We start from the raw sequence: 16,782 nt of genomic DNA, 5'->3' as shown, positions 1-16,782 counted from the left end.
ACATTGCAGAAGATACATGTGCAGAAAAGACTGGAAGGAAACACTCCAAAATATTAACAGCAGTTATCTCTGTACAGCAAAACTCTGGACAATTTTTAACTTTTTCCTAATCTATAAATGCTAAAATTTTAAAACACCAGCAAGTGTTAATTTTGTCATAAGAAAAAATGTGAGTTATTAATTTGTTGTTAAAAGGGTGGTGGGGGGGGGGGGGCATCTGATCCTTCAAACATCTAGAAAACTAAGACATTTTTCTGTTCAAACACTGCTGACCCCTCTGTGAAAAATGCAATTGCCACCTGAAACAATCCATGCCCTAATAACTGAATGTGCATTTCCATGAACTGCTAATGAATGACAACCTAGAGGGTATGTACATGGCACCCAGAGAACAGAAATGATTCCACTAAGTAAGTTAAGACAATACTTACTGGAACAGTTACATGTTTTCAGTTATCGGTGCAACCACAGAAATAAAATGGTTAGTGTATAATAATATTAGATTTTGTGGTAAAACATGAATTTCAAACATGATGGCTGTTATATCCTTATGGCCAAAACTAATGAAGATGCACATTTCTTCTTGTGGAAAATACACTTACCTTAGTTCCAAGACCTACACCACTTCTGATCAGTTCACACAACCTAGGAACTAGCTCGCCCAGCACCGACACATCAAGATATTGCAGGCACTTTTGAAAAAGGACAAATATAAAGGTAAGCCTTGGCCAATAAGTCAAGACCACATCTTCAATTAAAAACTGCCCTTGTCAAACATGTACCCACTGGATTTTACATGAAGTTGAAAAATCACTGTTTGATTCTGCTCTAATTTCAATACTAAAACCACCACTGTACTACAAACAGAAAAATTATTCATCAGTGATTCAACACTAAAAACAAACAAAAAAATGAAAAACATCAATTTGCTAAAAAAGAAAATAATGATTACTCAAGAATAAAGAATCTTTCCGGACCTACTTCCTCTTTATCAATCCATGTTTAGTATAAAAAACCTAAACTAAAAATTGATCTTCTACAGTGGGCCTACCCTACCAAATCCCCTCTAATGAGTCAACTTCTTAGATGAATTTTCCTATAAATTGCTGGCTTTTATTTTTGAAAATGCAATTAACATGTTTTCTATTAATAATGAATATAACTAAATGGTATTCACTAACTATTCCTATTTATTTAAATTTTTATTTCCCCCCAATAATCCAACAAAGATACAACATTCTTAGACTAAATTTTGGTAACAGTCCCCCAGCAGGCACTAAAACATAGCTACTTCTCTTGTCCAGTTTAACAGTTTTTTGTACATTTCAATTTTTTTAGGGGTTGGATCTATATCTTCAGAGTCCTGCTAAAGGTATAGATCTGCTTAGCAAACTAATTTCCAGTAAACACAATCACAGCTAACTAACCACTACAGGGAGTGCACAACAGAGTAACTTTACCAAGACTCCAGGAACTTTAGAAATCAGAACCTGAGAGTGCCAAGCAGCTCTTTACTGCAAATGCCTTCCTATGACTAAAACAACATATCGACATTGCCCAATCTCTTCACCTACCTTTATGTCACCTACTTCATTAAATACCTCCAGCTTATAACTTTCCTAGTTCCTCCCAAAGATAACTATTAGGCACAGGCATAACTCTGAACCTTTCTAAATACACAGATCAAAAGACTACAGATGTAAATTTATACAGAGCTCTTAATATGTTGTTGTCCCTTGTAACACAAATTTGAACCGACTGTTTCTGGTATTTGGGGAACTATTTATTCCACTTAGTGACAGAGAAGAAAAGAGAAATATACTAAGAAAAAACTGGAGTCACAACAGCTGCTCGATTCATCCCATAAGTCTCTACTTCATTTAACATAGCCTGAAGACTTTGAAGAATTACACTTTCAGGTAAGCAAACCCTCTCGTTATTATTTAAGACACTCACCATGTTGATTGTTTCCATCATCGGAGAGGATTTGGCAGCACTAAGCCGAGCACTATCCATCGCAGCCTAAAGAACAGAAATTCGAGTCACTCGGCACATTCAATTAATTAGGAATAATCCACACAAACACCATAAAAGACTTTCACTTCCAAATTACAGAACTTTTAAAAAAAATAATCCGTAGCTGTAACAAAGGCAAACATTAAGTCTAACTCTAATTTCTTTTGACCTATACTCAACAATTTACCAGGAGAAGCAGCACCTCACTACAGGCGAAAAATTCAGATAATAGTTAAGAAATTAGCATAGTATGGCTGTGGGCAAGTCATCCAGCCTTCTTGAGCCTGAGGTTCTCCATCCACTAAATAAAAGAACTGACTAAATAAATTTCTAAGGTTTTTAAAATTGTGTCTAAGCAGTAAAAAATTTTATATAGGTAGTTCTTTAACTTTGTAATCAACCTTCATATCTACAAAGGTATTTTAATCTAACAACTATGCTGAAGGAGAGGTTAATACTATCCAGATATGATAAAGGAGAAAAGTAAGTCATACACAAGTGACTTGCCTAGGGCTGCAAAGTTTAGACTAGAATTTATGTTTCCAAATTCTCAATGCTTAGTAAACATCCTATGGACACCCAGGAAGGGGCAAGTCTACTGCTGAAAGAGGGAAAAATAATGAATAAATAAGCAGCAGCAATATTAGAGGCAAAGGGTAAAGAGAGTAAGTTATTAGAGAAGTTTAGGCAAGTTAAAATAGTGAACAGAGGAAACATGTTGTATATAACAGTGTTTAATAGTTCTAATAAAAAAATATAAATTAAAAAACAGTCAAATAGAAAAATAGGCATGGAATACAAACACAATCACAGAAGAAATATAAACGACTAATACGATATGAAAAGGCAATGGACAATGCTAGGAAAAGAGTGCAAATTAGAAAAATGAGATTCTTGTTATCAGATATACATTATTCAACAGTGGCAAAGGTACGGAGAAAAAAGAACAATTAAAACCATTGATGTTGCAAAACCTCTCCCATCAAAAATTCAAAATCACCTCACGTAGAGCACTATGTATACATTAAAAAGAATGTGTATATATAGACATGATATTCTATTAATTTAAAAAACAAATCACAGAACAACACTCACAGTCTGATACTATTTTTAAATTAGTATGTTTGCTTGGTTTGGTAGCCTATGACTAAAAAGGAATTTGAGAGAAGGCACAGGAAACTTCTGATAGCAGGTGCTTCTCAGGGAATGATACTGTGGTGATGGGGAGACCTCCCGTGGGATTACTTTCTATCCCTCTGTATTAACTTTTCACAATAAATATGTCTCATCTGCAGTTTTTAAAAATGACTGATCAGGCCGGGCGTGGTGGCTCATGCCTGTAATCCCAGCACTTTGGGAGGCCGAGACGGGCAGATTACGAGGTCAGGAGATCAAGACCATCCTGGCTAACACAGTGAAACCCCGTCTCTATCAAAAATACAAAAACATCAGATGGGCATGGTGGCACTTGCCTGTAGTCTCAGCTACTCGGGAGGCTGAGGCAGGAGAATCGCTTGAACCCGGGAGGCAGAGGTTGCAGTGAGCTGAGATGGCGCCACTGCACTCCAGCCTGGGTGACAGGGCGAGACTCCGTCTCCAAAAAAAAAAAAGACTCTGATCAGAGACTAGATGACTCCATGACACCTACAAAGCAGAATGATTTTGAGATATGCCAAAGTCTAGGTGCAAATACTCTTTGCTTACAGGGCGAGGGAGTCCATGGAAGGACTCTGAAGGTATAGATCCAAGCCCTAAAAAAATTGAAAAGTACAAAAAACTATGTTAAACAAATGTTAATTCATTTTTTAGATGGAAGTGTCAGTTTTCATCCAATTCACAAAACAGTGTATGAGCTGACAAGCTCTCTCCAAAAAATAGTAAAACTGCATGTGGTGAGAGAGGGTGAGTTCTGGTAAGAGTAGTGACAATGTCATTCAAAGGAACCTTGGTATCTTAACAGGGCTCTTCCCTCATGATACTTACCAATATGCCTGTGCTATCCACTCACCTTTTCTTGCTCTGTTGCCCGGAGGCTCAAATAATTGAGAACTTGGGGCTCCAATACACTCAAGGACTCTAGCAGAGCTGGAATGAGTTTTGGTGCATGTGGTTTCAACATGGCTCCTGCACTTTTGCTGATCTTCACAAGGGTGTTAATGCTACAAACATATGGAACACAACTCCTGAGTCCTTTTAACAAAAGTGAGAAGACCTACAAATCTCACCATGAGGCTGTTCTGCAGTTCACTGCATTAAAGCATATTGTCACATGGTTACAGAGCCTGGTCTTGGCATTTTTTTTTAACTTTTATTAAAGAAACTTTCAAGCATATATAGAGGTAGAAAGAATGACAAATGAAGTAGGAAAAGCCTACCTTCATTAATAGTAGGAATGAAGTTCCATGTATTTATTTATAGTAGGAATTTACATTTATGGTGAAATTTTATGGTAGGAATTTATAGTAGACATGAAATTCTATGTATTCTCCACCCAGTTCAACAATTAGCAACATTTGACCAATTTTGTTTCATTTATACCTCCTCCAAACATACAGCCACCATTCCCCCACCACTGTATTACAGTCATGTGTTGCATGAGACATTTCAGTCAACAACAACAGACCACAATGTCCAGCAGTGGTCCCATAAGATCATACAGGAATACCCTGGGGATACTGCAGGTTCTGTTCCAGACCACCATAATAAAGAAAGCCACATGAATTTTCTAGCTTACCAGTGCATATAAAAGTTTTGTTTACACTATATTGCAGTCTATTAAGTGTGCAATAGCATTATGTCTAAAAGTACATTAGTTAACTTTAAAATATCTTAATGTTACTGATCATCTCAGCTTTCAGCAAGTCATTATCTTTTTGCTGGTGGAGGGTCTTACCTCAATGGTGATGGCTACCGACTGGTGGTGATTGCTGAATGCTGGGGTGGCTGTCGTAATTTCTTAAAGTAAGTTAACAATGAAGTTTGCTAAATCAATCAACTCCTCCTTTCACAAAATATTTCTTTGTAGCATGAGACGCAGTTTGATAGCATTTTACCCACATTAGAACGTCTTTCAAAGTTGGAGTCAATCCTCTCCAACCCTGTTGCTGCTTTATCAACTAAGTTTATGAAATATTCTAAATCCTTTGTGGTCATTTTAACGATGTTCACAGAATATTCACCAGGAGTAGCTTGCATCTCAAGAAACCACTTTCTTTGCTCATTGAGATAAGAAGCAACTCCTCTTCTGTTCAAGTTTCATCAGGAGATTGCAACAATTCAGTCACATCTTCAGGCCCCACTTCTAATTCTAGTTTTCTTACTGTTTCCACCATGTATGCAGTGACTTCCTCCACTGACATCTTGAACTCCTCAAAGTCACCTATGAAAGTTGGAATCAACTTTTTTCCAACTCCTATTAATGACATTTTGACCTCCTCCCATGAATCATGAATGTTCTTAACGGCACCTACAATGATAAACCCTTTCCAGAAGGTTTTCAATTTACTTTGCCCAGATCCATCAGAGGAATCACTAACAATGGCAGCTCTAGCCTTACAAAATACACTTCTTGAATAGTAAGACTTGAAAGTTGAAATTACACTTTGATCCATGGGCTTCAGAATAGATGTTGTGTTATGTTAACAGCCATGAAAACGTTCATTTCCTTGTACCTCTCTATCAGAGCTCTTGGGTGACCACGCACATTGTCAATGAGCAGTAATACTTTGAAAGGAATATTTGTTTTTTGCTTTTTTTGTTTGTTTGGTTGGTTTTCTTCTTTTTTTTTTTTTTTTTTCAGCAGTAGACTTCAACAGTGGACTAAAAATACTCAGTAAACCATGCTGTAACAGATAAGCTGTCAACAACACAGATAAGACTATAGTGTTCCATTTCTAGAGCACAGAGCAGATTTAGCACAATTCTTACGGCTTTAGGATTTTCAGAATGGTAAATGAGCACTGGCTTCAACTTAGTCACCAGTTGCATTAGCCCCTAACAAGACAGTTGGCCTGGCCTTTGAAGCGTTGCAGCCAGGCACTGACTTCTCTCTAGCTATGAAAATCCTACACGGTATCTTGCCAAAAGAAGGCTGTTTCATCTCCATTGAAAATCTGTTGTTGAGTGTAGACATCTTTATCAGTGATCGCAGCCAGATCTTCTGGGTAATCTGCTGCAGCTTCTGTATCAGCAATTGCTGCTTCACCTTGCATCTCTTTATGTTATGAAGACAGCTTCTTTCTTTAAACGTCATGAACCAACCTGTGCTAGCTTCCAACTTTTCTTCTGCACCTTCCTTACTTCTCTTAGACTTCACAGAATTGAAGAGAGTTAGGGCCTTGCTCTGGATTAGGCTTTGGCTGAAGGGAATTTTGTGGCTGATTTGATCTTCTATCCAGAATATTCAAACTTTCTCCCTGTTAGCAAAAGGCTGTTTTGCTTTCTTATCATTTGTGTGTTGGCTGATACAGCACTTTAAACTTCCTTTAAGAACATTTCCTTTACATTCACAACTTGGCTGTCTGGCACAAGAGGCCTAGCTTTCAGTCTATCTCAGCTTTCAACATTCCTTCCTCACTAAGCTTAATCATTTCTAGCTTTCTATTTAAAGTGAGAGACAGGCAACTCTTCCCTTCATTTAGACAGAGGGCATTGTGGGGTTATTAATTAGCCAATTCCAATATTGTTGTGTCTCAGAATAAGACACTTGAGAAGAGGGAGAGAGATGGGGAACAGCTGTTCAGTGGAGCAATTGGGACACACACAACATTGATCAATTAAGTTCACCATCTTAAATGGGTGTAGTTCATACAACTCCAAAACAACTACAAAAGTAACATCAAACATCACTGATCACAGACCACCAAAACAAATATAACAGTAATGCAAAGTATGAAATACTGTAAGAATTACCAAAATGTGACATAAACATGAAGTGAACAGATCTGTGGCAACCCTGCATCAAGCAATCTAACTGCACCATTTTTCCAACTTCATGTTAATGTTTGCACACCCATGAAATCACCTAATGACACATCTCAGAAGTATCCTTATCACTAAGTGACACGTGACTGCATTGGAAAGCATATCCCTTAACTAAACTTCACTATGAATATCTAAAAGACAAAGGTTCTTTATCATAATCATAATACCATTTTCACACTTTAAAAATATTAATGATTTTTCCATATCAAGTATCCAAATTTCTCTGTTTCATTAGCTTCTTTTTTTTTTTTTTTTTTTTTGAGATGGAGTCTTGCTCTGCCGCCCAGGCTGGAGTGCAGTGGCCGGATCTCAGCTCACTGCAAGCTCCACCTCCCGGGTTCACGCCATTCTCCTGTCTCAGCCTCCCGAGTAGCTGGAACTACAGGCGCCCGCCTTGTCGCCCGGCTAGTTTTTTGTATTTTCTATTAGAGACGGGGTTTCACCGTGTTAGCCAGGATGGTCTCGATCTCCTGACCTCGTGATCCGCCCGTCTCGGCCTCCCAAAGTGCTGGGATTAAAGGCTTGAGCCACCGCACCCAGCCTTCATTAGCTTCTTAAACAGTTGGCATGTTGGAATCAGCATCCAAGCTCACTCACACATTGCAATCTACTGCATTTCTTAAATCTTTCTTAACAGTCTCCACTCTCCTCTTTTTTTCTTATTTGTCCTCGTTGACTGCATTCCAGTCAGGTCATTTAACATGTTCCTCTCTCCCCTGTAGAGATCTACAGGCTAAACTGAGTTCACGTTCAATTTTGTAAACACACACACACAAAGAATGCTGTGTGTGTCCTATTCCACACATCACGATGCACTGGTTGTCTTTTTGTGCTATGAGGAGTGATTGTTAAGTTCAGGTCTGGTTGCCCTGAATCATTATAAAGTTCTCGTCAGCCATTCACCCAGTGGATTTAGGGGCATCTAATGATCACTACTTAGATTTTACTGAGGAGAGCAAAAAGTGATACTTTTTTGTGTGTGTGTGAGATGGAGTTTCACTCTTGTTGCCCAGGCTGGAGTGCAATGGCGCGATCTGGGCTCACCGCAACCTCCGCCTCCCGGGTTCAAGCTATTCTCCTGCCTCAGCCTCCGAAGTAGCTGGGATTACATGCATGCACCACCACACCTGGCTAATTTTTTTTGTATTTTTAGCAGAGACAGGGTTTCTCCATGTTGGCCACGTTGATCTCGAACTCCTGACCTCAGGTGATCTGCCCACCTTGGCCTCCCAAAGTGCCGGGATTACAGGCATGAGCCACCATGCCTAGCCAAAGTGATACTCTTAGTTGCATCTGCCTTTGCAGTTGTTAGGTGAGTCCTTCTAAAAAAACCTTTCTCTCATCAACTATCTACTTGCCATGAAATACTGCTGGCACTATTATTAGTAATTTGTTCTACTTTTAAGAGTGAAATAAAAATGGAACAGATAAAGCTCCTAGATAGCACTGTAGTTTAAAAACAAAACATACAAACTAGAATCCTCCACTATTGGTTTTAACTTAAAGTAGCCATATATTATATCTAAAAGTGTAAGTACATTTTTTTGAATATTTTATCATTGCAGGTGGTAAACAGCTTGTCTTAAATCTAATAATCTGTGAAATATTACTAAATATTATCATGAACAAGCACGCTCCTGAGGACCTGCAGTGTAAAAGGAAGATGTGCTTGTTGGGAGCAGAGGCTGATGACAACAGAAAAACATGCTTGACTCAGAATGCTGGGCAAAAACAAGGTCTCATGAGAATGTTTCTGTGAAAATATTCTGACTCACAAGTTTTCACAAATGACCCAAGGGTCATTCTCCTAAACCTCTTTCTCCATATTTTCCAGAATCTAACCTTGAAAGAAACACGATTTCTAGGAACCGAGCAAATCCAATACATTCATTTCATTAACGGATGCACACCTGAGGGCTCGAACTTCCGTCACGGGGCTCATCATTCCTTTGTCCAGAAGGCAAGGCAGAAGGGCAGCGATGGTTCTCTGGCCAGCTGCTCCTTTGGCAGGGTCACACATTTTCACACAGACCTCACATACAAAGAGCATGGATGTTAGTGAAAGTGACCGCTCATCCAATAAAGCATTCATCTGACAAGACTTTCCACTTCACATATCCACAGAGAAGAATAAGTGAATCTACTTTCTCTGACACTACAGAGACACAGAGGAATGAGATCTGAGATTGAGTCTTAGGCCTGCCGAGAACTAAACAGAAAATTTGGTAATGTATTTCACTGTCTAGGCACTGGTCCTCCAGTTTGTGAAATATGGAACAAAATAGATGATGATCGAATGAGAAAATATGTAAGACAGCACTCTGAAAAAGGTTTAGGGCTGGGTGCAGTAGCTCACACCTACAAACCCAACACTTTGGGAGGCCAAGGCAGGCGCATTGCTTGAGCCCAGGAGTTTGAGACCAACCTGGGCAACATGAAGAGACCCTGTCTCCACAAAAAATATGAAAAAGTAGCCAGTCATGGTGGCATACACCTGTGGTCCCAGCTCTCCAGGAGGCTGAGGTGGTAGGATCACCTGAGCCCGAGAGGTCGAGAGTGCAGTGAGTTGTGATCACACCACTGCATACTAGCCTGGGTAACACAGTGAGACCTTGTCTCCAAAAAACAAACAAAAAAAAAATTAAAGAAGTTTCGAAGTGTTATCATCATCATCATCATCATCCTCATCATCAATAACATCCGGTCGCACACAATATAGTGGTCAAGATCACATCTGAAACAAGAAAACACCTGTATTTAAAACCTGGTTTTACTACTTATGTGACCTATGGCAAGGTTTGTGCAACTAGAATGTAAAGTTCCTGATATATCACAAAATCAAGTTCAAGTGGGAGATAAGTTAGTTTCAAAAAGCTTTCCAACCTCATAGATATGAAAGGTAGCTTTATATGTAAACATAGCAAAAGCAAGAGAAAAGACCAGTGTTGCTTGATCTAACTGAGTGATGTGCTCTTCAGGGTTAAGTCAAAGTTTTATCTTAATTTCACCATTTAAAGAGACCACAGGTATACTCTATTCTAAACATACCAGCACTACAGTGTTTACAGCATTCGCTTTCTCATTCATTCTAAGAGTAGTGAACTACAACAGGAAGCCAATTATACTGCAACTACATGTCACTTCCTATGACAATAAGTAAATCATTGTCATGGTCACCCAGAACCCTGCCCCACTCCATTCCCAACGTAAGACAGGAGTTTTCACCTTGCTCAGAGTTTTCAGAGCTAGTTCTGCTGCTTTTCGTACAGATTCCTAAAAATGACAAAAGTGTGAGATCATACAAGTTAGAGAGTTTCACTATCATCTACTCTACAATTTGTAATTTAATTGCCTCAGAGCCTATAGAGATTGGTGGAAAATCTTACATTTCATATTAGGTTAAAAAGAATTGGTATCTCATTAGACTCCCTGCCCATCAAGGAACACATTACCGTGCCATACTACTAATTTTTAAACATTAACTGTAACCTATTTTGACCTTAATAAATTTAGCTATTAACAGTTGAGAAACTAAATGTATTATAAAAGTAAATACATAAAGATCTATGTGAGAATTCTGAAACACTTAAAATCGTCCAATAAATAAAGCAAAAAGAAAGGTAAAACTGAAGTGTCTAATTTTAATGGTAAAATATCAAAAATACCTAAAATTAAGATTGCCCAAGAAAAATTCAGAGGAATTGGTCACATTATTTGACAATAATTAATCCCATTTACAGAACTGATCGAAATACTGTTACTATATTCAAAACTGTTATTTGTCCCTAATCCAACAGAATTATGTGATCTCTATTGAAAGAAGGTACACAGCCACCTTTTTTTAAGTCTATTTAATTTAGATCTAAGGATACCCAATCTTGTAACTTCATAGACACATTAAGACTGAAACTTTGGGGGAAAACATCGGTCTCTACCTGGAAATGGAATTTTGACATATACAACATAAATATTTTAATAATTCCAATTTAACTTTTTGTATGTATAAATGCTAATTTATTTCTATAATACCTTGATATCATCTTGTACTCTAAAAAGCGTTTCCCAAATTTCTGGAAGTTTATCAATGATGTCATCTAAGGGTCTTCCTCTCAATAAATCATTCAAAGCTAAACAGCTGAAAATTAAAATTTCATTTCAACATATGAAAAAGAAGGTCAGTATTTTACTATGAAACATTTATACTAAAAAAGAAAACAGATTCTGCCTCTAATTCGAGTTCTCATCCCCTCACCCCAGAACAGCAATGACTTCTCTCCAGGTCCCTCAAATATACCATATATATAGAATTTACAAGTATAAAATGTTTGTTTCCCACAACTATAATACAATCCCTTTGAGATGACACATTGTTTTTTATTCACTAGTGTGCCCCCAGGGCCTAGCACACTGCCACGTACATACTGGGCACTGAATGAATGTAATTTGTATACAGAAATTCTACACTATAAAGTCATGACAGTACAAAAATATATCTTGGTATCTACCAATTTAACAGGTAATCTTCTACTTCTTTGATTTCATACTTATATAAACTATGACAATTTAGGAAAATCATTGACCAAAGCTTAAATAGTTAAAGAAAAATAACTACCTAATATAGCCAACAAGAAATATGCTTTTTAGTAGTTTTTTGTTTTGTTTCCAGACAGAGTCTCACTCTGTCGCCCAGGCTGGAGTGCAGTGGCGCGATCTCAGCTCACTGCCACCTCTGCCTCCTGGGTTCAAACAATTCTCCTGCCTCAGTCTCCCGAGTAGCTGGGATTACAGGCACACACCACTGGGCCCAGCTGATGTTTGTATTTTTAGTAGAGACGGGGTTTCACCATGTTGCCCATGCTGGTCTTGAACTCCTCATCTCAAGTGATCCACCCACCTCGGCCTCCCCAAATGCCAGGATCACAGGTGTGAGCCAGCACACCCGGCCAGCTTTTTAGTAGTTTTAATTTATTCCTTTTGCACAAAGTATAAAACCTGGAAATTCTGAAGGGAAAAAAATTCGGTTTTATTTGACTAAACTTATATTCCTAAAAATGGTACCTGGATTCTCGAACTCGCCACATATTGCTTGTAAGGTTCTTAACCAAATCTTGAAGAATTTCTTTCAAATATTTATCCACCTAAGGAAAGCCAAAGGATAAAATTTAAAATGCAAAATCCATCAATAATCAAATTATTCAACTCTTAACCACACTGGTTAACCACATGTAACCCACACTGCCCATGTTTTCTGTATTTTACAGCCTCCATGTCTCTCTAGGCCACTCAGCCCACAAATCTCTTCCCACTTTTGGTCGCTATAAAGCTGCCAGGTGATCATTCTAAAATGTACATTTGATGCTCTTATTTTCCTCAGTGCATAAGAATGAAGTCCAATCACCCGGGCATGCACACAAAGCCTTCCATGATTCATCCAGACCCAAAAGTACCATATTCTGTCTCAACTCCATTCCTTGGCACATTCCACCTCTACCTACAATCCCCTTTCCAGGTCCTACTTGCTTGGCTAACTCCTACTTGTCCCTCAAGGTTCATATTAGCCATTCTTTCTCAGAGAAGACTGGCTCGGGTACTCTCCTCTCTGTTCCCGTAGCACCTTCTGAAGGAGCATCACACAAAAGCATTCAATAACTGCACTGTTCCACTATACTGGAGATCCTCAAGGGGGTCAGGTACAGTTACTGCACAGGACAGTGGAGTTATTGAGGGACAGTGTCTCACTCTTCATTGATGCAGTTATTGAGGGACACAGTCTCATCACCAGTGCAGTTACTGAGAGAAAGAGTCTCACTCATCATCGGTGCAGTTAGTTGAGGGACAGTGTCTCACTCATCATCAGTGCAGTTACTGAGGAACAGAGTCTCATCATCAGTGCAGTTACTGAGGAACAGAGTCTCATCATCAGTGCAGTTACTGAGAGAAAGAGTCTCACTCATCATCGGTGCAGTTACTGAGAGAGTCTCACTCATCATCGATGCAGTTAGTTGAGGGACAGTGTCTCACTCATTATCAGTGCAGTTATTGAGGGACAGTGTCTCACTCATCTTTTTATCCCCAGTACCTTACCCAGTGCCTGGCTCATGACTGTTCAGAATGAAAGATGAGTTTTACTTTTTAAGCCTCTGTGCTGTTTTGATATACACTTAGCAACTTGGTAATAATGAGAAAATAATGGTAGAATCCCTTTTATACCAATGCTGACATTCTCAAAAATTTATGGCTTTTCCACTTTTATAGGTAGGAAAGGTTTTGTTATCCTTACTTACATATAAGAAAACCAAGACAAAGAAGTAAATAACAAACTGATGTCTTCCTATGTCTGCTTCTCTCAACATTCTCCATGGATGATCTCATCCACACTTGTGGCTTAATCCTTTCACTCACAGAGATGACAATCACGTCTCAAGGGTCTAGGCCTGTGTCCTGAGCTCAGACCTACAAAGCCCATTGGCCTATTAGATCTTGGCTGACCCAGAAGTGCCACATGTTCTCCTGGAGCAAGCAAAACTCACTGAGTCTTCAAAGCTGAACCCTCAAGTACCTACCACCATGAATAGAAACATATTCAGCCTAGTACCAGACAGGAGAGACAGGAAGGGGCCACAGTACAGGCAGGGACTTGTAAGACATAGTAAGGATCATGGAATTATTTAAAGTGAGGCTGTAAAGCTACTAAAGGATCTTAATCCAAAATGGCACAATCTAATTTTCATTTTTAAAAATCACTTTTGCTACTATGTAGATAATTAAATGAAGAAAGGCAAAGAGGAAAAAAAAAAAAAAAAGACGATGATGACCTGTTCATCAGGAAAGAATTAGGGAAAGAAGAGAGTGGATTCAAGGAATACTTTGGAAGCAGAATCAACAGAATTTGCTACTAGATTCAATTGGGGGTGATGGTGAGACACAGCCCAAAATAAAGTATGACACCAAGTTTTCTGGCTTGGGCAAATAGGTGAACAGTGAGAATAGAGGGGGAAGGTTATTTTTTAAGTCCTGTTCTGGGCATGTTGAGTTTACAGTATTCTGAAACAACACTGAAGTGAAAATTTCAAGTAAACAGTTACATATGTAAGTCTAAAGTGCAAGTGACATCTGGACCAAAACTGTAAGATTGGGAACTTTCACAATAAAGATGACATTTATATGCCTTGGAACTGATTGATACAGAGAAAGCTCAGAGAACAAAAAATACTCAGAGACAAGCCCTGAGAAATCTTACTATCTAAAAGTGGGATGGAACATGATTAACAGCCAGATGAGAGGACACCAACAGAGAAAACAAAATGGCAACTGCCTGCTCCCTTGTATGTCTCCCCACCTAACTGAATTCGCTGGAGGTGGGGTCACAACCCACTCTCCACTGCGTCAATCGTTCCTCTCCACGTATACTATTCCATTCATGTGAGTATATGATCATTTCCTTAACCATCTTCCCAGTGGACATTTAGATGGTTTCCATTTTGGAGATTTTAATAAATGTTGCCACACACATCTTTGATACCTTGAAAGTAGGAAGAAAGCATGGAATGAAAGACAATTTGTTTGTTTAAACAAGTTAAGTATAAAAAGTAGAAAGGAAGATGGGCACTGGGTTTAAATCCCATGCATGACCTTGGACAATCTACAGTGTTTTCCTAACACAGGGTTCACAGACACTTACCATGGATTTGTCAGTGACCAACGCATTCCAAATACTTGTCATGGCCTGTCGAATGCCAAGGTTGGGATCAAACTGGTAACGATAAAGTCGAGGAACTAGCTGAGGCAGAAAAGGAGCCAGCTGCTCTCCAGCTCTGGTAGCAATTACATTAAAACCAAAAGCAGCACCCTAAAAATAATAATAGGCTGAAGTGACTCAGATGCACCCATTAGAGTAAAATATTAACACAGCAAAAAATTCTCCCTCCCAAACTTATGCCTAAATACAGCCTGATTTATTGGGCTTTCCAATCAATAGTAGCTATGTGAGGTTCAGCTTTCTCATCAGGCACATACTTTCACAAAATGCACTGTATACCATTTGCCACTGTCTGCCAATGTAGCATGTTTGGTTTGCAGGAAAAAAAAAAATAATTGTCCAGTGTCAGCAACTTACCTTCCTAGAGTTCCACATTGCATGATGGTTGGCTAAATTCATAAATTTATACACCAGATCCGGCTGGCTAAGATCACTTGCCAGAGAACAAAGTTCCTTGTAGGTAGAAAGGCCCTGACTTGGAAACAAAGAAAAAGAGGTAGGCAATAATATACTTCTCTCTCTCCAGCCTAAAAAATTACATCATCAATATTACTAGGACATATTAAAATCAAATTTTCACTCAGTTTCTAATACTGAGTTATCTTACCACCACGGAGACAGAAAACAGGTTGGGAAGAATATAAAAAGTCACCTAATTCAACTATCAGCAATTCCTAAGCTCCTCTACATTGCTGCTAAATAAATGACCTAAATGCACCTCTAAGTCCATAGAAGTGGTCGCCTCACCACCTGAGGATGCAACTCAATAATTCTCCATTACGTTATGCATAATCTCACATGATCATGAGAGTCATGTGAAGACAACATCTGTCTTCCTTAAGTCTTTTCTAAGCTAGACCACCCTAACCCTGATAAACTTGAGTCTTGTTCACTTTCCTCTGAACAAATATGTCTAATCGTTTTATGTTATTTTTGTAAAATGTAAGCACTTTTTTAAAAACTTAGAAGGAGTCTATAAGGAGAGTAAGTAGAATGAAAACAACTTTTGATGTGATAACAGTGTACTGTAGGGGAACGTCAACGACAGAACAAACTGCAGCTTTCTCCTGTTGCACACAACAATGAAGCAGGTTCATGTGGGACACCACAGCAAGGCCCTGCAACAGCAAAGATTTGCCTAACAATCCACAGAAATAAAGCATGATAAAATAAAGGAGGTCAAGCTCAAGGAATTTATTTTAAATGCTAAAGTAGTGGCCTCTAAGATAAAGAATTACACCCACCCAAAAACAAGTGGCAGTGGGTGCGCCTAGCTACGCTTCCAGTGTTCCGCAGGACTCAGCTGCCTGAGAGCTGACCTCTTGGCCTAGTCAGTCTTCCCCAACTGCCCTGAGAGCCCAACATCATGGGCTCCCATGCAGCAGCCCACCACCAATGGCTGGTCACTGAGGGGACATAGAGGGCCAGGCTCCATGCCTCAAAGCAGAACAACTCCAAAAGGCCACCCATGCCAGCTCAGAGCTCCTCAAGAGGCTGGTATCCACTGAAACGATGGCAGCAGTTCAGCCTTCCCTCAGTCATAGGCCCTATCCTGCTTCCTCGTGCCCCCACAGTGATCCTTAGAGCACTCCCCAGTAAATTTCCCACACAGAAATCTCTCAGAGTTTGTTTCCCAGGCACTCATTAAGACATCAGCCTGCCAGGCACAGTGGCTCACACCTGTAATCCCAGAACTTTGGGAGGCCGAGGTGGGTGAATCACTTGAGGTCAGGAGTTCGAGAGCAGCCTGACCAACATGGTGAAACCCCAACTCTAATAAAACACAAAAATTAGGCATGGTGGCAGGCACCTGTAATCTCAGTTACTTGGGAGGCTGAGGTAGGAGAATCGCCTGAACCCAGGAGGCGGAGGTTGTAGTGAGCCAAGATCAAGCCACTGCACTTCAGCCTAGGCAACAAGAGTGAGGCTCCATCTCAAAAAAAAAAAAAAAAAGACATCAGTCTTTTTTCCATATAAGTTTTTTTTTTTTTTTTTTTTTTTGAGACGAAGTCTAGCTCTGTCGC

General features: G+C 39.3%; 1 protein-coding gene across 4 annotated transcripts in view; it reads right to left on the bottom strand.

Moving 5' to 3' along the window:
- Positions 1 to 16,782, bottom strand: part of ECPAS (Ecm29 proteasome adaptor and scaffold) — a 127,476-nt gene that overhangs the window by 13,710 nt on the left and 96,984 nt on the right. For all 4 annotated transcript variants that reach the window (XM_026456262.2, XM_026456263.1, XM_026456261.2 and 1 more), the window contains 9 exons: positions 15,116 to 15,233; positions 14,681 to 14,848; positions 12,058 to 12,137; positions 11,029 to 11,134; positions 10,225 to 10,272; positions 8,910 to 9,031; positions 4,025 to 4,175; positions 1,957 to 2,022; positions 603 to 692 (listed from right to left, as the gene is read on the bottom strand). In XM_026456262.2, the coding sequence (XP_026312047.1) occupies positions 603 to 692; positions 1,957 to 2,022; positions 4,025 to 4,175; positions 8,910 to 9,031; positions 10,225 to 10,272; positions 11,029 to 11,134; positions 12,058 to 12,137; positions 14,681 to 14,848; positions 15,116 to 15,233 (949 nt within the window). The remainder of the gene's footprint in view (positions 1 to 602; positions 693 to 1,956; positions 2,023 to 4,024; positions 4,176 to 8,909; positions 9,032 to 10,224; positions 10,273 to 11,028; positions 11,135 to 12,057; positions 12,138 to 14,680; positions 14,849 to 15,115; positions 15,234 to 16,782) is intronic.

This window comes from Piliocolobus tephrosceles, chromosome 14 (genome assembly GCF_002776525.5).
Source record: "Piliocolobus tephrosceles isolate RC106 chromosome 14, ASM277652v3, whole genome shotgun sequence".
Taxonomy (NCBI): domain Eukaryota; kingdom Metazoa; phylum Chordata; class Mammalia; order Primates; family Cercopithecidae; genus Piliocolobus; species Piliocolobus tephrosceles.
Note: the sequence above shows the minus strand (reverse complement) of the source record. Positions and strands in the feature narration are given on the sequence as shown.